We start from the raw sequence: 24,394 nt of genomic DNA on the forward strand, positions 1-24,394 counted from the left end.
AGCCTCCATTTGGTTCAAATATATGCTCGGATATTTGTCCTTGACCATTATCTATTGCTCGAAGCTCACACGCTCTCGGAAAACTGGTCGCTTCTCGGAACAGATAATGCCCGAGGACAAATATCCGAGCTTATTATCCAACTGCAGCGAATACCGTCCAAATAACAGTACAAATAAACAGTGATACTGTACAGTTATTTGTACAGTAGCAAACCTGTTTCCCGGACTGGTCGACGCGCGCACGCAAAACTGTCATACTCGCCCTCTTTCACTGATTAATTTATTGACTACAGCAGTTGGATAAGAAATATGTTATTAGATGTTTTGGTGTGTAGTATCGCTGTATATTTTTACACCTTTGTATTTTCACTCGCCCTACGGGCTCGTCAAACACGGCACAACTCGTGAAAATATACAGCGATACTACACACCAAAACATCTAATAAGATATATATTTTTTCGCGCCAAATGGAGGCTATTGTATTTATTATCCTTCAAATATTTTTCGCAACATGTGCGGTTTTGAAAATTGGGGATATCACCCGGATATTCTCCAGTTTTAGCTGGAGAATATTCAGCCAAGTGACGAGTTTAAACTCATCGCGCGCTAGCAAAAATATTTGATGGATTATAATCACCAATGTTCACTTCGCTTTCGGCGAATAATTGTTAAATATAAATAATTTTCAGATTGTGGTTAAATCAGCTGAAAAGGCCTTTCCATAAATTTTCGAATATTGAAGGTAGCTCTGAACCCTACCTACAGAATTTTTTTAAACTTTGCCAAAAGTTGCGTCTTATCATGCTTATCAAAAATTGATGATGCAAATAAATTTCGCCTTGCCGTTTTTGAATTATAAGCCCCTTAAGCTGTAATTAAGGGTGTTTTTAGGAGGTCATACTGTTGCTATGGTAACCTATTGGGTCATGAGCATGATAACAACGTATTAACCAATGATTAGGCAGTTTTTTGATACCATGATTGTAACATCAAGTGATAAAGAGTGGTTATAACGACCTATCAAAATCTAAGTGTTGGAAACTGTTTTGAGCCACCTTAAATGCAAATTAAACCACAAAAAGCATAAATCATTACAAAGTTTAGAAAATATACAGATTTCTACCAAGTATTTACTAAATGTATAGGGAGAAGTGGATATCAGGCCACTAAGATACATTTAATGTAATAACAGTTGATATCAAAGATACAGATATATCACTGTGCTAATGAGAATTTTTTTTCTTTTTCTTTTCAATACATTTGTAGAAGTAGAATGCTTAACTTCCTCTGGAATTGCATTCCATGTACTGATTACTTTGTTTCTTGTAGATTATGTACCAAAGTTTGCCGTATTGCTAGAAATAAAGAATTATAACCTTAACTTGGTATAAGAGTTATGTTAAGAGTGATTCAAGTGTCTCAAGGCCAGGATTGCGGGTTGTGAAAAGAAGAACATTGTACGGTGTTTATGTTAGAAAAATAATCTTTGTGCAAAGGGGAGCACTTATTGAGGGTTGATGCTAAAGAACTGACTGCGGGAACGCACAGGGAACACACGGTGTAATAAACCAGCCAAATCTTAACGGATCCAACTGCAAATGCATCCGGAACGAAGAGGGAAAACATGGGGGAAACTACGGGTAACACAAGGGAACGCGCGAGAGGTACACGCGCGAAATGCACTCGGAAATGCACGAGAGAACCGAACCTCGATCCCAGGGAGTTTACGAAACCTCCACGGCGACGCGGAGGACAACGTCGATTATTAAGTTTATCGGCAGCATTGTAGTTTCATTCACCAGATTGGTGCCCTGATTCGTTTGCTCGTCAGCTTCTCCGTGACAGTTAAGCAGATTCACAATCCCTTTGGTCTTCTTAAGCCTCCTTTTATTTGAGCCAGTAACTGATAGGTGAAAAGTTTAAGAAAGCAGAGATGACTTTGTATCAAAGAAAGCAAATTGAATACGAATCTTCGCGAACATAACAGTGAGGAATGGACTTAACATACAAACTTTATAAAGATACGAGGCTAATTAAAAAACCTGTGTTTTAAATCTTTTTAGTGTGGCACAAAACTATTTGTCGTGCCATTTAGGTATGTTATGACGATGAGGGAATCGTGTGATAAGAAAAAAAATTAGTAAATAACAGATTTGTACGTCGTCCACAAAAATGCTCATCTAGCGGTAGCCATGTCTTTTTACATTTAAGCCGCTATTTAAGTTCCGAACTTTTGCAGGTCTTCGCCTATTGGATACAACCTAATAAAGAGAGTTTAAATGAAAAAGACATGGCAAGATGAATATATTTCACTCCTAACTTGGTTCAAACGAAAAAAAAAAAACGGTTGTGCGAAAAAAGATAAATGGAGTCCAACACAAATATGAAAAAAAACCCGGAGTCCCCCTGCAGGGGCTGAACGCCATGCCCTTCCGAACCGAAGCTCGGAAATGTAACAACTGGACTACAGGGAGACTCCTTGAATTGGGTAGCAAATTTAACGGTACCTATATGCACATAAAATGTAACTTTTATTGACAGCCTCAACTTGTTTTGGAAAATGTGCTACGAAAAAAATGAAAGACTATACTTAAGTTATCGCACACTTTCCAAAGCAAGATGAGGCTGTCAATAAAATCTACTTTTCATCTGCATATAGGTACCGTTGAATTTACTACCCAATTCAAGGAGACCCCTGTAGCCCAGTGGCTACGTTTCCGAGCTTCGGTTCGGAAGGGCATGACGCTCAGCCCCCGCAGGAGGACTCCGTTTTTTTTTTTTTTTTCATTTTTGTGTTGAACTCCATTCATCTTGTCTTCGTACAATCTTTTTTCCCCATTTTCAACCAAGTTAAGAGTAAAACGACCTTTTAAGAGAGGATATCAGATCTGGCTCACCGTAAAATATATCAATCTTGCGATGTCTTTTTTCGGAAGGGCGTGTCGTTCAGATCCGTAGGGTGACTCCGTTTTTGTTTTACATGTTTCGGGGGAGTTTACTTACCTTTTTACGTAAATCTTCTTTTTTTTCCATTTCAACCAAGTTAGGGGTGAAAAGACCTTTTAAGCAAAAAAATTAAACATGGCTGAACATAAAATAAACCCATCTTGCAAAGTTACCATGTCTTTTTTCATTTAACATTTCTTTATTAACTTGTATCTAATAGGCAAAGACCTGCCAAAGTGTGGATCTTAATTGGGAGGTTTCTTCTTTTAATTGGGGAAAGATTTAATAATGGTTTCAAAAAAACTATATAACTTAAGCAAGGTCTTTCATTTTTTTCATAGCACATTTTCCAAAGCAAGATGAGGCTGTCAATGAAAACTACACTTCATGTGCACATAGGTACCGTTAAATTTGTTACCCCTTTCAAAGAGTTCCCCTGTAGCCCAGTGGTTACATTTGCGAGCTTCGTTTTGGAAGGGCATGACGTTCAGCCCCGGCAGGGAGACTCTGTTTTTATTTTTGTGTTTTTGTACATTTTTTTTTGTACAATCTTCTTTGTTTTACTTTTGAACCAAGTTAGGAGTGAAAAGATCTTTTAAGAAAGGATATCAAACCTGGCTGACAGTAAAATACACCCATCTTGCCATGTCCTTTTTCATTTAAGCCGCTCTTTATTAGCTTGTATCCAATAGGCAAAGACGTGCAAAAGGACTGGTCTTAATTGGGAGATCACTTCTTTTATTTGGCAAAGATTTAATAATGGACCAATAAAAACCAATAACTAATGCAAGAGATTTCATTTTTTTCATAGCACATTTTTCAAAGCAAGTGGAAGCGGTCAATAAAACCTACATTTCATGTGCATATAGATACCGTTAAATTTGCTACCCAATTCAAGGAGTCCCCCTGTAGCCCAGTGGTTACATTTCCGAGCTTCGGATCGGAAGGGCATGGCGTTCAGCCCCCGCAGGGGGACTCCGTTTTCTTTTTTTTCATATTTGTGTTGGACTTGGATTTGTTTTTTCCATTTTTTAAGGTAAACTCCATTTAGTCTTTTCGTACGGTCTTCTTTTTTTCTTTTTTTTTTTTCATTTGAACCAAGTTAGAAATGAAAGACTTTTTAAGAAAGGACATCAAACTTGGATGACCGTAAAATATATCCATCTTGCGATGTCTTTTTTCATTTAAGCCGCTCTTTATTAGCTCGCTTCCGATAGGCAAAGACTTGCCAAAGTCCTGGTTTTAATTGGGAGGTCATTTTTTTTATTTATTTGGGAAAGATTTAATAATGGACTTCAATAAAAACCTATCACTAATGCAAGGTCTTTCTTTTTTGTCTTAGCACATTTTCCAAAGCAAGATGAGGCTGTGAATAAAAACTACATTCCATTAGCACATACGTACCGTTAAATTTGCTACCCAATTCAAGGAGCACCCCTGTAGCCCAGTGGTTACATTTCAGAGCTTCGGTTCGGAAGGGCGTGGCGTTCAGCAACCGCAGGGGGAGTCCGTTTTTTTGTCATGTTTGTGTTGGACTCCATTGATCTATTTCATGCAATCTTTTTTTTTTTCCATTTCAACCAAGTTATGTGTGAAAACGATCTTTTAAGAAAGGACATTAAACCTGGCTGACTGTAAAATATACCCATCTTGCCATGTCTTTTTTCATTTAAGCCGCCCTTTATTAGCTTGTATCAGATAGGCAAAGATCTGCAAAAGTACAAGTCTTAATTGGGAGGTCATTTTTTATTTGAAAAAGATTTAATAATGAACTTCAATAAAAACCTATCACTAATGCAAGGTCCTTCATTTTTTTCGAAGCACATTTTCAAAAGCAAGATGAGGCTGCCAGTAAAAACTACATTTCATGTACATATAGGTACCGTTAAATTTGCTGCCCAATTCAAGGAGTCCCCCTGTAGCCCAGTGGTTACATTTCCGAGCTTCGGTTCGGAAGGACATGGTGTCAGCCCCCATAGGGGGACTCCTTTTTTTTCAGATTTTTGTTGGACTCCATTTTTGTTTTCGTGCAATCTTTTTTTTTTTCTTTCAACCGAGTTAGGGATGAAAAGACATTTTAAGAAAGAACCACAAATTAAACCTGCCATCTTGCCGCGTAGTTTTTTGTATTTAACTTCTTTTTATTAGCTTGTCTCCAACAGGCAAAGATCTGCAAAAGTATGGATCCTAATTTGGAGGTCTTTTTCTTATTTGGGACAGATTTAAAAATGTACTTCAGTAAAAACCTATCACTAATGCAAGGTCTTTATTTCTTTTTTTCATAGCACATTTTCTAAAGCAAGATAATTAATAATAAACTTCAATAAAAGCCTATAACTAATGCAAGGTCCTTCATTTTCCAAGGCAAGATGAGGCTGTCAATAAAAGCTACATTTCATTTACATATAGGTACCGTTAAATTTGCTTCCCAATTCAAGGAGTCTCCCTGTAGCCCAATGGCTAGATTTCTGAGCTTCGGCTCGGAAGGGCATGGCTTTCTGTTCCCGCAGGGGGATCCGATTTTTTGTTTGTTTGTTTGTTTTGTGTTTGTTTTGCTTTTTTTTGTTGTTGTTGTCATGTTTGTGTTGGAGTCCATTGATCTCTTTCCTACAATTTTTTTTTTTCCGTTTTACCCGAGTTTGGTGAGAAAATTAAAGACCTTTTAAGAAAGGACATCAAAGCCTTTCTGACTTTGAAATATATCCATTTTGCTATGTCTTTTTTCATATCCAATAGGCATAGAACTGCAGAAGTATGGATCTTAATTGGGAGGTCATTTTTTTTTTTTGTTGGGGAAAGATTTAGTAATGGACTTCAATAAAAACCTATCACTAGTGCAGGGTCTTTAATTTTTTTCGAAGCACATTTTCCAAAGCAAGATAAGGCTATCAATAAAAACTTCATTTCATGTACATATAGGTACCGTTAAATTTGCTTCTCCATTCAAGGAGTCCCCCTGTAGCCCAGTGGTTACATTTCCGAGCTCCGGTTCGGAAGGACATGGTGTCAGCCCCCATAGGGGGACTCCTTTTTCTCATATTTGTGTTGGACTCCATTTTTGTTTTCGTGCAATCTTTTTTTTTCTTTCAACCGAGTTAGGGATGAAAAGACATTTTAAGAAAGAACACAAATTAAACCTGCCATCTTGCCACGTATTTTTTCGTATTTAACTTCTTTTTATTAGCTTGTCTCCAACAGGCAAAGACCTGCAAAAGTATGGATCCTAATTGGGAGGTCTTTTTCTTATTTGGGACAGATTTAAAAATGTACTTCAGTAAAAACCTATCACTAATGCAAGGTCTTTATTTCTTTTTTTCATAGTACATTTTCTAAAGCAAGATAATTAATAATTAACTTCAATAAAAACCTATAACTAATGCAAGGTCTATTTCTTTTTTTTCATAGCACATTTTCTAAAGCAAGATAATTAATAATGAACTTCAATAAAAACCTATAACTAATGCAAGGTCCTTCATTTTCCAAGGCAAGATGAGGCTGTCAATAAAAGCTACATTTCATTTACACATAGGTACCGTTAAATTTGCTTCCCAATTCAAGGAGTCTCCCTGTAGCCCAATGGCTAGATTTCTGAGCTTCGGCTCGGAAGGGCATGGCTTTCTGTTCCCGCAGGGGGATCCGTTTTTTTGTTTGTTTGTTTGTTTTGTGTTTGTTTTGCTTTTTTTGTTGTTGTCATGTTTGTGTTGGAGTCCATTGATCTCTTTCCTACAATCTTTTTTTTTTCCGTTTTACCCGAGTTTGGTGAGAAAATTAAAGACCTTTTAAGAAAGGACATCAAAGCCTTTCTGACTTTGAAATATATCCATTTTGCTATGTCTTTTTTCATATCCAATAGGCATAGAACTGCAGAAGTATGGATCTTAATTGGGAGGTCATTTTTTTTTTGTTGGGGAAAGATTTAGTAGTGGACTTCAATAAAAACCTATCACTAATGCAGGGTCTTCACTTTTTTCGAAGCCCATTTTCCAAAGCAAGATAAGGCTATCAATAAAAACTTCATTTCATGTACATATAGGTACCGTTAAATTTGCTGCCCAATTCAAGGAGTCCCCCTGTAGCCCAGTGGCTACATTTCCGAGCTTCGGTTCGGATGGACATGGTGTCAGCCCCCATAGGGGGACTCCTTTTTTTCAGATTTTTGTTGGACTCCATTTTTGTTTTCGTGCAATCTTCTTTTTTTTTTTTTCTTTCAACCGAGTTAGGGATGAAAAGACTTTTTAAGAAAGGACAAATCAAACCTGTCTGACGTAGAATATTTCCATCTTGCCATGTATTTTTTTATTTAACCTCTCTTTATTAGCTCGTATCCAAAAAGCAAAGATATGCAAAAGTGTTGATCTTAATTGGGAGGTTTCTTTTAATTTGGGAAAGATTTAATAATGGTGTTAAAAAAAAAAAAAACTACACAAATTAGGCAAGGTCTTTATTTTTTTATACAACATTTTCCAAAGCAAGATGAGGCTGTCAATAAAAACTACATTTTATGTGCATATAAGTTTCTTTAAATTTGCTACCCAATTCAAGGAGTCCCCCTGTAGTCCAGTGGTTACATTCCAGAACTTCTGTTGGAAGGGCATGGCGTTCAGCCCTCACAGGGGGACTCCGTTTATTATTATTATTATTATTATTATTATTATTATTATTATTATTATTATTATTATTATTATTGTCATCATTATTATTTTTCATATTTGTGTTGTGTTGTAGTCCATTGATCTTTTTGCTACAATGTTCTTTTTTTTTCCGTTTCAACCAAGTTAGGTGTGAAAAGATCTTTTAAGAAAGGACATCAAACCTGGGTCACCGTAAATTATACCCATCTTGCCATATTTTTTTTCATTTAAGTCGCTCTTTATTAGCTTACAAACGCTGCCGAATGCATTTTAAAAATGAAGGAGAGGAATTGAAATTGATCAAGAACTGCAAAAAAAAAGTGAATAATATTTTAAAATGACGTGTTGTGTTTATTTCATCTGAGCTCTATATAAACAAAGAAAATGCAAAACTTTCTCAGAGTAAAGCGTGGAAAGGGTGTTGTCTTTAGAATTCGTGACGTGCGCGTAAGCTGATTGGTCTAATTTCATTTTGCATATTCATGATGACTGTTGCTGACCTGAGGTGCTTGTTTGCCATTTTGCGATGTTTGCCGTCGGAGTAAGGTATGTACAGTTCCCTTCTACACGAGAAGCAAACTCTTACTTTGAAGAAGAAATGGCGGCCACGTTTGGGGAAGGACAGTCGGTTGACACCCATTTCTGTCATTGGTTAGTACCAATTTATTTGCATTCTACCTTCGCTAGTAACATTTCTACCAAAAATACGGACTCCAAGTCCTACCACGTACGCTCGACGGACTCGGTTTACGTTTTGTCTCGAACTTCAGCACAACCTCCTTGCTTTAGTAACGGAGTAAAACGTACGTTAGAAGCTAGTTCAGGAACCATACAAGACGTTTAAGTTAGTAGCAGGTATTTTTACGAGAGTTTGGCTTTCCTTTCGAAAGTGGCGTTTCTTTGTCAAAATTTGTCTTGTACTTGTCAACGCGCACTCGTGTTTAACAGTTCACTGTGAATTATTTTATTTCTCGTTTACTCTTTTCAGTTTCCACACTGGGGTTTGTTCCTTACTCAATTTTTATCTCTTCTATTTTCAGGGTTTGTCAACAAGAGAGGAGGAGATCAAAAGGATTCAAGCAGGGAGGATGAATACAAAGTTGAGAATAGCATTTTAGAATTTGGTTAAATTGAAATCTTTCCGATAAGTAATGGCAGTCTTGCAACTAAATATGTTGTATTAGAGGTCAAAACTTCTTAGTCTAGAATCATTTTGATCGTTTAACGTTTTAATTTTTTTTCTTGACTGAAATATCTGCATTCGAGTGACATTCGGGCGTAGAAAAAAATTTGGTAGTGAAGTTTAATTAATTATTTCTGCCATTTTTGCCGGAAAGGTTTCAACCGCTTTCGAGTTATCATCTGTTACATGTTTTCAAATTGTGGGGAGTTTTATTTCTTGGATCGAGCGATCATCAGTTTGATTAAATTAAAATTTATCGGTTGGTATTTGCATGTTTTACCACATTATTTTGTCAGATTTGAGTGTTTTTGATTTTTTTTCTTCCAAAATTCAAATTGTTTTACAATCGCTCAACTCTCCTAAGTTTGAAAACATGTCACTAGGCAATAACCTTTGTAGAATATTTTAAGGTGGCACTGCATGTTGAAATCAAACCGTGATAGCAATTGGACTTTAATAACTATAAGTTAGGTGATCATGTCAATCATAACGAATTGTGTTGTGACAAAAATTGAGCAAACAATTCAATGCTGAGTTTTGATTTGTCGTGTTCTCCAAGGTTTTAGGAAGGCTTAGTTTCAATCTATGATGCGAATTGCCTGTTGGAGGGCAATGCCCTTGCTCAACAACAATATCACATGACTGTTCAATAAAAATTGTTTCATTTTGGAAGGCTTTTCAAACTCTTGAAGTTATCGATGAATTATTTCTACTTCTCAAATCTTAGCATTTCAGCCAAGAAATTAAAAAGTCTATTTCAAGATCAATTCTTCGCTTTGCAGTCCAATTCGCTTGAACATATTTAGTTTTCCTTTTTCTCCCAAAAAGGTCACAGAGCTTCTACAAAAGAAACACGTTGCTATTAATTTATGTGAATTGTAAATGTTGAAAGGGCAACTTCCTTGCTTAAAATTTACTCAGTATAATTATCAAACAAGTTATATCGTTTCTTCCTACCTCAGTTGAGATTTTGAATCACTTTGACTTATTCGTTAGTAAATCTGAGTTTCGTGGCAACTTCTCTCAAGTTAATTTCTAAATATTGTAAGCATTTGTTGACATGATCACCTATTCTTGAACGCTTTTTTCCTTGTTTCACTCGGCGGGTTTTTTTAGTTTTTTTCCTCTGTTTTTTATACACTTGCGGTAAAATGACTGAATATTTCTTTGGACGTTTAATGCGTATTGACATGCAGAGCCACCTTGAATAAATAATTTTAGAAGAGGATATTGGGTTTCTGGATTGATCTTCGTATCAAGAAAGTCACTTGATTTATCGGCAGATGTTGCTATATACATTTCCGTACGGAAACCGGTCGGTTTAAATTGTTTCTTCGGGAGGGGACTAAGCGTATAAAGATCAACCAGAAACCAAATATATCCTCTTGTTTAACTTCCAGCTAGGCTGTAATGAATTATGTCTGGTATCAAGCAACTCTTTCAATTATCGCTTTTCGAAAAATTTAGGTCTAATAATCTGAATTTCAATTGTTTTTTGCTTTCATTACCGTCAGATCTATTAATTTTTTGAAATGTAGCTTCAATTGTTGGAATGTTCTAGAGAAAAAATGCAGCTCCGATTTAATTGCCTGATTGTTCTAAAATGTTGCTTTCGTTCGCAACTGACAGACATTTTCACTATTTTATCTTTGATTTTCTAAACTTGGTTCCAATTGTCTGATTCTTTGAAAATATTATCGTTATCGTTTGTATTCACTAGTAATTTATCATCACGAACGTAGCTCCAATTGTTTGATTGTTCCAAAATTTTTGCGCTATCGTTTGCTATGGACAAAAATTTTCCAAACACTCGCTATTACTCTATTTCTTTTCAAAACTACAGTTTCAATTTTCTGATACATCTAAAATGTTATTGCTTTTTCACTAAGAGTATTCACTTTTTCAGCTTTGATTTTCAAAACCTGATTCCAATTGTCTGATTGCTTTAAAATTTTATCGCTATCGTTTGCTACAAAGAAAATTGTTCAAAACACTTGTTGTATTGCTTTTCAACGTTCTGATTCATCTAAAATGATTTTGCTTTCGTTCGCAAATGACAAAGTTTTACAACAGCAGCCATAGGATATATAGATACATTTTAAAGCTTGATAACCAGACATTAACCTTTAACACCTCGCTGGAAGTAATTTCTAGAAGATAACAAAGCAAGCCATGAACAGTTTATCTTAAATTGGCCTATTATTTGTCGGGTATTGGTTTTTCATCTCGGCTAAAAGTTATAGAAGTTCTAAAAATTTTCAAATTCTAGGAGTAGACTGAAGTTTTCGTGGTTGTTTAATATTCGTTGTAGTAATCGGCTTCATGGCTTGCCTTTGCTATCTTCTTGAAATATATTGCATGATGATATCACGTTAGATAGTTAAGCTGGGAATGACGGGCAGCTAGAAACCTATTTACAGCAACGGGAAGAGCAAGATAAAATTTGTACAACTGCAACGTTTCTACACAACATCGAGAAGATGGCGACGTTTTGGAATCGCTCTAGTTAAGAGAGTTTATATAGTTGGGGCTCAATTTACCCGGCTATGTAAGCTTTCTTAAATATAACGATTTGGAAATGTTTTCACCCTCTCGATGTTGCGCAGAAACTTTGCTGTTGTATAAATTTTTAACTTGTTCTTCTTATTTCTGTAAATAGGTTTCTAACCGCTCGTTGTCTTACGGCTGACTAGTTAACAAGATGTCATCATAGAATATACCATCTTGAACACAAACAAATGTTCACTGGATTCAAAATATTAAAAAAAAAAAAATACCCAAATGGAAACAAAATTTTTCGTTACTTCGTGTTCAAGATGGTATATGTCAAAAACTTTTTGGCGGGAAAAATTCAAGGGGGTACCCCTTTAAAATTTTTGTCAAAAAAGTGCTCAGGGGAAACGCTGTCAAGATGTTTGTTGTTCTTTTCACGTTTGGTACACAGAAATCGACGAACAAGATGCCAAAACAAAACAACTTGCTTTTACGCACTTTTGGACTCCGGGACGTCAATTCACGCCGTTTCCCAGTCTGCTTCGTTTCCATCTAGCCGAAAAGGAAAAATTGATCGCGAACCCCCAGTATCTATGAATTCAGAACTAACCGAAAAAAGTTACCGTTACAAAACGGATGAAAATAAATTATGAACCAACAAAAAGCAAAGGCATCCGTGTCTGTAAAGTTATTTTGTTCGCGAATGAAATTTGAGACGTTCCCAACTCGTTGCCTAGCCCGTGACCAAAATCTTCCCACTAGCGGTGGTAAAATTGCTCTTCTCGAACGAACCGAACTAAACTATCCAAATATGACTACAACAGGGTTTAGTTTTTTATGGCTTACACTTTACATTGGAAAACTTAACTTTAGTTGCATCATTTAACTTCCCAACACGTGTAACCAACGCCGTATGCGTACAGAGAGAGTTGAGAATCAGAGACAGCAACTTTTTCTTTGGCTGTATTTCTTTCTAAAGGAAGGAAGGTGATCAGTTTGTTTAAAAATGTTCAACTTGTGTTTGAGGTTATCCAGAATAATAGTGTCTTTTGTTCGTTGTCCAACAAGGATGCCAAGTTTTTCTCCCGTTCTTTGTCGCTCGTTATTAATTGTTGCTAATTTAGAAGCTTTTAGAGTAAAATAATAAAATTCCAACTTTTTGGAGAGCGAGATCGCAAACTTTCTGCCGTGTTCCTTTTAGCTCTAGCTTGTTCTAGCGTGTTCTAGCGTGCTAACTCACACACTAAGCGTGTTACGGTTAGCACGCTAATCAAAACAAAAGGTTTAGCATGTTAACATCGAAACAAATCGTTGTGTGTCCTTCATTGTGCTAAGAATTAAATATGCGCATAAAGCGTGTCTTATGACACACTAAGTGTGCTGTGTTAGCGTGTTGTGAGCGTGCTATCACCTTTATCCCTGTTTTCCCGTGGAGGGTCACATAATTATACAGAACGACAAAAATACGCCATGTTCTCAATATGTGAATATTACTTTCATATGCAAAAATTACATTATCACATATATAGAAACTCTTTATCGCCGATGAACTTTTGTGTTGTACCGACTGTTTTGACTGACTAAAAAACACAAGAACTAATTTTTTTGAAGGCGGAATACACGCAAGCCACTCATAACATACGCCCACCCAATGTTTATCATTTTAAAATCTATCATCCCAGTACAAGGTCGACTACGAGATTGTCTAAATACCACATTACTTGACAAAACATACCATTAATTCTTTTGTTAGATTAAGCGTGTAAAAGGAAGTTGTTACTGAAAGAGTTTTGGGCAAAGAGGACATTGGCGAACATTGCTGGTTGATCGAGTTAAGATGGGAGTGAAATTCAGTAAGATGCTCACGGACGAGGCAAACATGGCTATCGTCGACATATCTGTACGAAAACAAAAAGTCCGAAGTACAACACGTGGTGGACGCACTCAAAACCAATGGTTACAAGGACCAATTCTTAAAAAGCTGCCAAAGAACCAAACCACCTAAAGCATTAAATCAGGCCCAAAATAATCAGCCACAAAGCCACAGAGGCTTTGTTACTCTGCCATATTTTCAAGGAATCTCTGAAAAAATTGCAAGAACCTTAGGACAATTCGACGTAAATGTTGCTCATAAACCCGTCAAGACGGTTGGTTTGATCCTGAAGAAACCGAAGGACAAATTCGATCAAGACCTGTCAACTGGTGTCGTGTATAAAATCAATTGTAAAAACTGTGAAAAACTTTACATCGGTCAAACATCCAGAGCACTGAGATCCAGAACAAAAGAACACAAAAGAGCCGTCCTCACATGTGACAAGAACTCTCTTTTGGCGCAACATTGTATGAAAAACAACCACGAATTTGATTTTAATAATGTCAAGGTCATAGACCGCTGTCCCTCGTGGTCGCGTGGATTGTTCTTGGAAGCGTGGCATTCCATTCGCGAACCGAACTCAATTAATGACCACGCACATATTCCAGACATTTACAAAATGCTAAATTAATCCCTAGCGAGTTCCTCACATTCTTATAAACATCTCATTTACATTTAGACGCCGTTAACATTCATTTCACCACTGAAGAAGGTTATAGTATTTTAGCCGAAACGTCTATTTTAAGATTTTTAAGTCAGTGACAACAACTTTAAGATTTTATTCAAGTATTATGATTGAGAAAAGTAAATCAACTAAAATTCCTTTCGTCGTTCCTCCCTTTGATTTGTCAATTTTGTTTTAGTTAGTTCTCAAACAAGACATCAAGTGCTTTCTATCAGTCTTGGAAGACTTACCTCAAGTACTAGTTTTCCGCAGAACAAGCTAAGGTGGTAAAGAGCGACAATGGTTTTAGAGTGCACTCTTGTCCGGCTCACCTCAAAGTGACAAAAAGTTTATGTTACTTTGAAGTCATTTTCCGATGATAACGGGATGCACTGATAGCCAATCTGTCATATCGGGCTATATCTTTTTCGGGATATCAAGCCGATTATTTACGTCAATGTGCAGTAATAACATTATCGTTTCAACAACATTTACAGGAGTCTTTCTACAAAGCATCGGTCGGCTTATTTGTCCACGCTTAACCTTTGTCCAATGTTTCGGCCGCAATACTCCCGCGGTGTTGAGTCGTCTTTCACAAAAGTTTCCGACAGTTTCAAGGTAACATGTCCTAATTGCCGCTTTGTTTTGTCTTTTTTTTGATAACATCCTGGGAAGTTGGAGTTTATAGTGTTTAGACTTGAACGATTTACCGAGGTATCAGAGTTTACTTAGCTAGGTAAACATTTTCCGTGTGTAAACGCCAACTGATTCTTTGGTAAATGTCGTAAAAGACAAAAGAAACTTAACCGAGGTAAAAGTTGTAATTACCCTGTGATCGGGCATGGTTACGGTTGATAACCAAGGTCAAGATGACAGATATATCCGCTTGTGGCGGCGTAATATTCCCCGCAGTGAGCAGATTGTACGATTGTCGACAAAGCAAAGCGTCTTTTTTCCAGTTTTGACTAGGCGAACATGACAGATAACGTGAAAAGACTGGATCGATCTTCTTACATCGAACAATCCGTCACGTAAAGAGAGCATTTTATTTTTCTTTCTCAGTATTATTTACAACTTTCTCTAGATAAACTTCGATGCTATGTTGTGTAATTATTGTCGATATACTTTGCCACCAGGAAGGATGCTGCATATATAACGTATCCATGCATACTCTGGGTATGATCAAGCAGCTGAATTTTCGCCGCAATATTATGGAATGAGGTCCTCGCCTATGAAAATGATGGCACCTCAATTTGCTCCTGTTCGACTGCGGTGGGATCCTCGTCCAAGTTCGATTTCATGAGGTTGATAATGCAGCGCGCGCGAATGTGGAAAGATCAACATGAGTTATTTGAGCCGGTATAAACACTGTACGAATGTACCAAGGTTAAGTAACTTGACCTTAGTAACTGTTTACCTTGGTAAAAGCTCAAATGTAAACATACCTTCTTAAGCGGCTCAACTTTTACTGGTACTTTAAGCTGTAAATGCGCGATATCCTGTTGACACCTCCTTGAATACTTCGAGGTGGCGTATCAAAAGGCCGAAGTTGTAATGCGTAATTAACGTTGTTGTATTTTGATCATGACCAGTCATATCCGGCTTTAGGCGAGTCAGAAATAGTATAAAGCTTGATGTGACGAACAATGATATGTACTCAGACAGAAGAGCACAGTGACTGAAGGGATTGAAGTACAGAGAATAAGCTTGTTTCGACAAAGTGGTTTCAAAACGTTATTGATCTAGTTTAATGTAGAGATAATGACGTTCAATCACATAGCATTTATTCTTAATCACCCAGTGACAATATTTTTGTTTGTCCAGGTGACCTTTGTGTTTATTGCCGGCTCTTTAACAACCTGGACTTGTCGGTCTTTCAAAAGTGTTTTGGAACTCCCATTCAAATTTTTGCTCCACAGTGGAACCCAGCCTTACGGTCACCTCGTTATTACAACCACTTTTTTGTGTCCCGACGAAATGACCAAACATTTTCTCATAAGAAAACCCTGTTAATGCGGTCACTTCGTTAATACGGCCAATGGCAACATTCTGGAATCCCAACCTGTATAATCCTTTATAATTATATACCCCGTTTGTACGGCCACTCTAACCAGTTATCATGTATGTTCATCTTTCCATTGTTAATATTGTATGTAGTGATTGAAGTTTCAATTTTTAAAAATTATATCTGCATTCGGAATGCTTATTAAAGAACAGTTATTTAGAATTGCAATTGTAATATATCTGTTAGCTTCTGCTGTAAATATGTTACTTAATTTGGACCAGTCACGAAATTTGACCCTACCCCGTTAATACCGCCAAATATTGGCATGGTTGGTGACCAACGGGGTTCCACTTTACTAAGACACATCAAAAGTCTGCCAGCTTTGGTTTCTCAGGAAGTCAGAAAATAATTTAAATTGGCGGAAAAGTTATCCAAATGTTGACACAATACGCCCAAGAATTATAAGCATAACGACGAATTTTGTCTCAATTGAAAGATGATTTGCGGCTTAACCTGGATGCAAAAATGTGTTAGGTCTGGCAATGACCCTGAGATGAAGAAACACAGTCGTCAAATCAAAACTTCCACCAGCGAAATAAAAAAAGTGTTGGTATTCAAAATTCCGGTTCCTCCTTTTCGGCCGAGGGTAAATGTGCTTAGCGTCAAAAGATACGACGAGCGTGCATAGAGCTTTTACATGACATTCAAGTCTTCTCCCGAGTCAACAAGATACCAAGAATATAAATAAATGGCACTGAATTAAAAAAAAAAAAAAGAAAAAAAACTTCAGTTCGGTCGATATTAGCCTGTGATGTTTTTCCCTCGAACCTCCTATCGCGGTATATTGACGAATGAACCCATGTCTCATGCAATGATTAAAATTACACAAGCTAATGGGCTAATGTTCTTCAAGCGGGCAAACAGAAACTTAATGCCCTCTCGTCTAGGCTGTAACACGTTGGTACGTTATTATTTTATGGTCTTTTAGAAAACCAGGCAACTGCTTCCATTCATAAACAGAAAATTATCACATTCGCCGGTGATCTTTTGAGGCAATGTGCTTGACAAGCCATGACCGTAAAGGTCCCTGTATGGATGCACTTCATGTTCTTTTGCTCCTACACGCGCCCAACTTTTACGCTTCCACACGTACCCAGGCTAAAACATCGTACGTTGGCATAAACACATAAGTAATCCAGTTGTGTGATTCGAATGACGAAAACAAACATTTCCATTACTGACTTCTCGTGTTGCACGCTCTCAGCCAATAATTAATAAAGGTCTCAAGGACAATTTTGCTCTTCTCCAGCCTAACTGACTCCCCATGCCCGCTAATAATCTATAAGTGCTTTTTCGAAATAGCTTCTATGCACAAAGAAGACTGTCTGAATTACTCGTAGCATTAGTCATTGATTTTGAAAGGATCTCGTTCTCAACCTCAAACAAATGACTTCCAAAGTCGAATCACTATTGCAAATGAAATAGGACAAGCTGGGTAGTAAATTGATACACAGTAGTAGGTGTCTGATCAGAATTATAAGAAAGAGGGGCAGGTCTGTTACTTCGAAACTTGCAGTACTTTAAAATTAAGAAGGGTTTTGACCGGGCAAAAGGGGACAGAATCATCCCGAGTAATTAGGATATCAAATGGCCGTATACACTGTATATCGAGTTATCTGTATCGGGATTTCAGGCCGCTCGCTTACGTAAAATGCAAAACAATTAGATTTTTTATAACATTTACGGTGTGTCGCCAGTTCGTACAATGCACACAATTTTTGACTGAAAGATCAGGATGTCATTGTTCAGATTTGGCCTTTCTCTTTGTTGAACATTAACCGCAACACTTCCGTGGTGACTGAAGCCTTACACAAACGTTTGCGGTATGTAATCGACTGCGCCGTTGTACAGTTGTTGTATTTTGATCAGCCATTTGCTTCAGTCATGACATCTGTAGCAAACAGTCTAACGCTTGGTGTGTATTGATTTTGCTATGAACGCAATGAAAGCTGATTGGAGAGATCGAAAATACAATTAATAATTTCCATAGGACCATCCACGGTTTTCTTTTTTTCCGCCAGCAGAGGCTGCTTTCAAGGAAGTGGATTTCAAAACGTTATCTGACCTGCGATAATACAGTGAAACGCCCTTCAATCTCTTAGCATTTATTCCTAAGCATTCAGTGACAAAATTTTGTTCGTCCAGTTGGCTTGTACGGGTTCTCCAAAACGCTCAATATTTCTGTCTTTCAAAACTCTTTAGAAACTTCCCTTCAAATTTTCGTTTAAGCGCCTATGCAGGCGCTATAGTGGGTCAAACGTCTTTTGCTTTAAAAAAGGCACGAGCCGCGCTTGTGTGATTCGAATGGAGAAAACTAACACTTCCCGTAACGTACATCACTGACTTCTCGCGTTCTACACTATCAGTATTAGAGAAGGCAATAAATGATAACAAAAGGTCCTAAAGAAAATTTTGCACTCAGTTCAATGCTAATTGAATCATGAAACTGAACCTTATAGGTGCTGTTTCAAAATGGCTTCTGTGCACAAAGGAAAATGTCTGAATTACCCGTAGGTCATTGATTTCAAAAAAGATCTCTTTAGCCACTAAAAGTTATTATATGGGTTTAGATCAGATGGGCACTGACATAGTTACCCTATGCTAATAAGGTAAAATTTTGACCCAATTTGATCTAAGCTCTCGTTAGTGACCAACCACCTAGGCTTCATGTTTTGGGTGGTCGTTTACGGAAGGTTCGACTGTACCACTCAGGCGTAACACAAGCACAAGTATTTGGTTTATTTATTGGCGGCACCCTGCAACGATCCAAACGAATGAGTTGCCAGTAATCGGATACCCGTGTTTGCGAAAAGAACTCTGGGATCGTCAGGAGGCAAACATTGAAAGTCGCTAGAAGGAAATGTATGGCGAAAAGTTGTTTCGACGCCCAAAAACATGGTTTTGGGGAAAGATCAACGCTTTTTCGCCGTTGTTTTATCGCAAATGGATTTTGGCAATGTTGACCTAGTTAGACTTGATTTCCAAGAGCTTGCACCATATTTCCGAGTTCCAGGGAGTTGAAAGTAACTCCCGAAAGCCTTCTCCTTCATCAAAATCGACAGGGGAAAAATAATCGCAAGCTTGGTTATGTGCATGCTGGCCGAAATATAGCTTACTCAGACACTGCAAAGAAACAGAGTCCGGCCTGCGTAAACTTTGAGTTCGCCCTTCTTAGATTTGATTTCACATTCCAAGAGCCTGGACCATATTTCCGAGTTCCAGGGACTTGAAACTAACTCGAGAAGATATTGTCCTTCAGTGAAATCGACAAGCGAAAAGTAATAGAAATCTTTGTTATGTGCATGGTGGCCGAAATATAGCTTACCCACGTTGTCACATGGTAATCCGATCTAATTATTTTAGGGAGTTTGCATTGCAATATACTCAGTTTCTCTCCTCTAGGCCTACTAACACTACGGGACTAGATGTTAAAGAAGGTAATTAAAACTCACACAAAGGCCTGTCCCCACTACACCAGAGAGATTTGAAAACGCTGGCTTGCTGTTTAGTGTGGACTAAAAACACTAAGAACGGTGTTTTTCGAAAACGATGTGGACGCTATAATCATATGATTTCCCTGCCCGCGTTTTCCTCAAACACAAATCCAAAATGACCGCTGATTATTGCATTTTCAAATTATTTTTCCGGCGTAGTGCGGATGGAAAATATCCCGTTTTTTCTCCGGCGCGGTGTGGACGGGGCCAATCGCAAGCCAGGAGCAACAATGCGAGACCGACGTCGTCAAGACACTTTACAAAATACTCTTTTAATAGTACACGGAGACAAGCCATTTGTATTGATAAGTCGTGTTTCAATTTTCAGTTTAGTGGCCCCAAGCATTATCAAGCAAAAAAATCTTTGGAAGAAGACGATTTCTGCGAAAGATCAAGCACTTTTTTTCAGTAATTCGGTTAATGAACAATATCTGATCGTTCGTGAAGTTTCATTAGTTTAAAGCCAGTCTTTGGTACAATCAGGAGCCATAATCGGGGACGGAGACCGTAAGTCTTGGGATCCGCGCGCACCTATGATATGGGACAATTTTTCTATTTTTAGAACAAATTGCGTCATCCTGACGTCATATATCCGCGCACGTGTCGGGGGCTCTCGCGTGGATGTTGTCACGTTGAGTGATCAAATGGTGAGCAGTCGTGAGAGATGCGAGATTCTCATGCAGATTTTTTCACAGCGATGGCAGGGAACAAGGCAGGGAATAAGAACCAGGACTCTTATATGTAGTTTTATGCTCTGAGCTAATGAAAAGGTGAGTTTTTTTCCGCGCTGTAAATGAATAATATCTGCTCGCGCTAGTTGTACGCGAAAGTTCTTGCGTCTGTTCTGTGAAGAAAAGTTATGTAAGAGAACTCTTTACTCTGGTATCGAGTTAATTTGTGAGTTTCCCAAAAAATGCTTAATCATAACCAAACCCTGTTTTAGACAGTTTCTTATGGTTTCTGTTTATTTGGCGAGTTTGCAAAAGTTTTTGAAAGGAAAGTCTGACGCGTGCAATCAGTAACTCATTTGCATGGTGCAGCGCGTGCTCTTTCAAGTCCGAGTCGGTGTTTTCAATTGTCAACAAACCTTGACAAAGATTTATTTCGTGGTCTTTTGTGCCGAGATGCTGCAGCAATTTTCACCAACGCCAAAAGGCTACTAATATCATGTGTGTTTCTTTAACATAGTGAAATTTTACACGGCGAAAATAAAACAAACAAGGAGTTTTGATAACTCAACCAAAAAAAATCAAAATCGTTATTCGAGTTGATTAAAGAAAGCGTCATTGTAATTTTGCTGATTATTTCTGCTGTATTCACATATTGTCAGCTAAGCCTTTGATATGTTCTCAAACATTTATCAACCTTAAACGTATTTAAAAACTAGAGATATTATATTAGTTCGATGTACGTTTTCACACGAAAGTAGGGAAGTCCAATTTGTCATGTTTTACTGACTGTACAAAACACGCATCGGCGGGCGCTCTTATTCATCGACAACAGACAATTTATTGGATTTTTACACAAACAAAACTGAGCAGCATCTACAGACATAAACTTTATTGTCACTTATTGGGCCTTGATAAAATATCAAGCGTTGCTTACAATTCAGGCGAAACTCAAACTTGCAATTATTATTTTTTTTTTTCACTGTTCGGTCGAGATAGACTCTGGCGAAATCCTCGCAAGCGTGTGGCAAGAGGAGGGAAACTTTGAAGTTCTGAAACGCTGCTATATCTACATATATCCAACTATTTTTTCGCTGTGCTTTGGAAAAGCTGTTAATCTTCAACATATGTGAAACTTACAGGAGCTAAGAGCTCTTGTAAAACAAAACTAAAAGAAGCAGCTGAACACAACTTGGTCAGTGATATCATAAAGCGGCACATAGCTAAATTCGACACACTCAAACTGGAGCAGCTTCAGACGACGAAAATACTGAAGTAAAATTCCAACAGACATGAACATATTGAGTTGTGGGCCAAAAGTATCAATGTATCATTTCGGGAATTTCGGACGCCATTTCCCCGCGCTACATCCGCAAAAATCCTCGCAGCATAAACGCGCGTGTGCCGCAGGCGATGGCGCAATTTGTTCTAAAAATAGAAAAATTGTCCCATATCCCTGGGTAGGGACAGCCCCAATACCAGAAATAGCGCGCGCTTACGGACTCCGTCCCCGATTATGGCTCCTGCTAAAACATGATACGGGAATTAAGTAACCTATGGCGCGATACATTCAACCAAACTTTGCGGGATGAGGTTCGAAAATTTCTTGGTGTCGAATGGATCGCGACGGGTCCGAACCGGCGGTGTCGTACAACAAGGTACATGCACACAAACTGACGGAAATATAATTGCAATTTTTATTTGTATATCTTTATAAACATAAACTAAAAATATTCTGTTTCTCTAAGATATACATTGTAAAACGGGTGAAGGCTAAAACACTGTGTAACTGAACTTTACAAACTTTACAATTTATCCTGGTGTAAAAACTCGTCTGTCTTCAGATTAAAAAAATATATATATCAAATCAGGAGCCATAGTCGTCCCCGATTATGGCTCCTGGTCAAACTTACATGCTATGGATGAATAATTTTTTTCCAATATTCTCTTACTAAAAGTTTACGAACCATATCCAATGTACAAGCTATGGATGACTCATTTCATTCACAATATTTTCTTAGGTTTTCCAACCTTCAGTTATTAGCTTACAAACCTTACTAAATTCTTCACATCTTTTAAATTAACCACGTACATATATTAATTTAGTGTCAATGGCATAAATGCTCTTCCAAGTATATAAACATCCTATCCGGGCAATATAAGTTACGAATTAGATCCTTTTCTAATCAAAATATTCAATATTTTCATTTTAATTTCAGTCGCATAGCCACGTACAAAATGAAATAATACTTTATAAGTTTTAACGTCACTGTTCTTAGACGGAAAAAATAGTTCTTCAATTCAACATATGGAGCTTTTTGAATAAGTTACATGCAAAATCCTTTAAATAATCAAAATATTAAGAAATGAATTGTTCAGTCGCAGATTTTGAATGCACGCAGCTTATTAAAATGTTTCTAAAACAAAGCTTCCATTCGTTATGTTTACTTATAACTTTGTTGTTGTAATTTTGCCGTAGATTATAATCACTTTTGTTCCTTTTTCACAATTTGTCAAATCTCCCGGGAGGAATGAGTCCATCTCACAACTTATCTGGAGTTCCTTCCACCAATACTGTTCAAAGATAACAAGATCACAGTGAATGACAGTTTTAGTTTAGCAAAAGGAAAAACTGTAGGCGTTAACTGAACATTAGATCTAGACCTCTATGACTTCCTCTGATTTTAAAAAAGAAAAATAAATCCGTTTTTCTACTGTTTCTGTTGTCGAGGAACTATCGCCTGGTAGTTGGTCCCCCAGAAATTTAAGCGACGTCTCGAGGGCAAATACGCTAGCTTTAAGTCCTGTCCGAACGGGAAATGTTTGGAAACTAAACGCGATCAAACATTGTTTTGTGACCAAACTGATGTTGAAGTTATATTGAATGGCCAAACGATATCAAATATGTTTGATCACCGTCCAAAGGAACAAAATGTGTTACAATGTTTGACCAAATGTTTGTCGTCCCTCAAATGTTATCAAACAAGTTCAAACACGACCAAAGAAGGTGTCCAAACGGGAATTGTATGGTCACCGAAAATTGATCAGTTGATTGTGTTTGATCGTCAAACATTTTCCGTTTGGACAGGGCTACCATCAGACGTCCGATAGTTCCCAAACGTACACACAATATTGTTTATTGCAACGTAACAACGTCCCAAAAGTAACAAGCCCGAAAGGTTACTACTCCGAAAGTAACGAGGGTCGTTACTTTGGGAAGTTTGCGACCGCTTACATGATGACAGACAACATAGTGAATACAAAAATAATCGCCATTCTTGACGTGAAACTGGTACTTACAAAGTCTTTCTTCGTCTACGTCATCATCATCATCATCATCGTCATCATCATCGTCATCATCGTCGTCGTCGTCGTCGTCGCCGCCGTCGTCGTCGCCGTCGTCGCCGTCGTCGTCGTCGTCTTGGTCGTCATCGGCATTATCGTAATCCTCACGTGGATGAATATCCATTCCTGTTATAATTACCATAATTATAATTTCCATAACACCACGGTCCAGCATGGATGTTCTAATCAAAATAATGATCATGGCCTCTCGTATCCAGTCAGCAGGTGCCTTTCAACTCTGCAGTGCATGTACTGAAAGGAAAATAAAACTAAAATGAACTTTGTTGACATTTAGGTCTTTGTTAGACATTCAGGTCTTCTCATATAAAGACTATAAGTTTGTGGTTGAATTTAGAGCCGAGTATCCGTCGGACAGCGCAAATGTTAGCTGAACCCCTGGACACGGCAGCATTGCCCGACAGGAAATCGAACCAAAGAATCACAATTCAGCTGGTCCAGTTTTTACTCGGGCTTCCGTAGGAGAGCCCAAGTCATAAAATGCAAGCGTTTTGGTCGCCAAAAGGGGGTTCATGGTCCCATGAGTTTCATGCACAGACCATGGAAACTGGGGCACGAGAAACGCGACATTGCTCGCTCTTCGTGACAGAACGCAGTGTTTTGCGAAGAAGGTTTTGGTGAGAATCGCGCCTTATACTCGTTTTCGGAAAGGGTCGGTCCACGAATTATATAGCTTCAGTGAAAGCCAGCCAGGTAAGCAAAGGTCAAGCTCGAGACGTTCTCGTGACATACCAACTGAGCCGATCGCGGTATGAGTTCAAACTAAGAAAACACTGACAGATAATGGGCAGTCAGTGACTGCGTGAGGGGGGTAAATAGGTTTTCGGATCGACGGATTTGGCCTTAAAAAGCGCACGTATTGTGGATTTTTGCGGTAAATCGAGTGGATTCGCGGATTTTGAAAACGCAGTGGATCGTGGATCAGCTGTGAGTTTTGGCGCGGATTCCGGATTGTGCCTGTCTGGATGTTCTTATAGGAAATTTGGATCATAGATCTCTCTTCATCCCTGGTC

General features: G+C 37.9%; 1 protein-coding gene across 1 annotated transcript; it reads right to left on the minus strand.

Moving 5' to 3' along the window:
• Positions 1–21,692: 21,692 nt before the first annotated feature.
• LOC149101346 (uncharacterized) lies at positions 21,693–23,582 on the minus strand. The gene is made up of 2 exons (XM_089275771.1): positions 23,319–23,582; positions 21,693–22,592 (listed from the first exon to the last, which is right to left on the minus strand). The coding sequence occupies exons 1-2, from the start codon at positions 23,563–23,565 to the stop codon at positions 22,561–22,563; spliced, it is 279 nt and encodes a 92-aa protein (XP_089131897.1). The 5' UTR covers positions 23,566–23,582; the 3' UTR covers positions 21,693–22,560.
• Positions 23,583–24,394: the final 812 nt, after the last annotated feature.

Source organism: Orbicella faveolata, unplaced genomic scaffold, assembly GCF_042242905.1.
Source record: "Orbicella faveolata isolate gen_17 unplaced genomic scaffold, um_ofav_v1 contig_4, whole genome shotgun sequence".
Classification (NCBI taxonomy): Eukaryota; Metazoa; Cnidaria; class Anthozoa; order Scleractinia; family Merulinidae; genus Orbicella; species Orbicella faveolata.

Bases quoted from the DNA above. Each gene is read 5' to 3' on its own strand.
- LOC149101346 (XM_089275771.1), bottom strand. From the start codon at position 23,565: ATGATCATTATTTTGATTAGAACATCCATGCTGGACCGTGGTGTTATG. The intron at 22,593-23,318 runs GTAAGTACCAGT...ATCTTTGAACAG, and splicing joins CGTAGACGAAGAAAGACTTT to TATTGGTGGAAGGAACTCCA.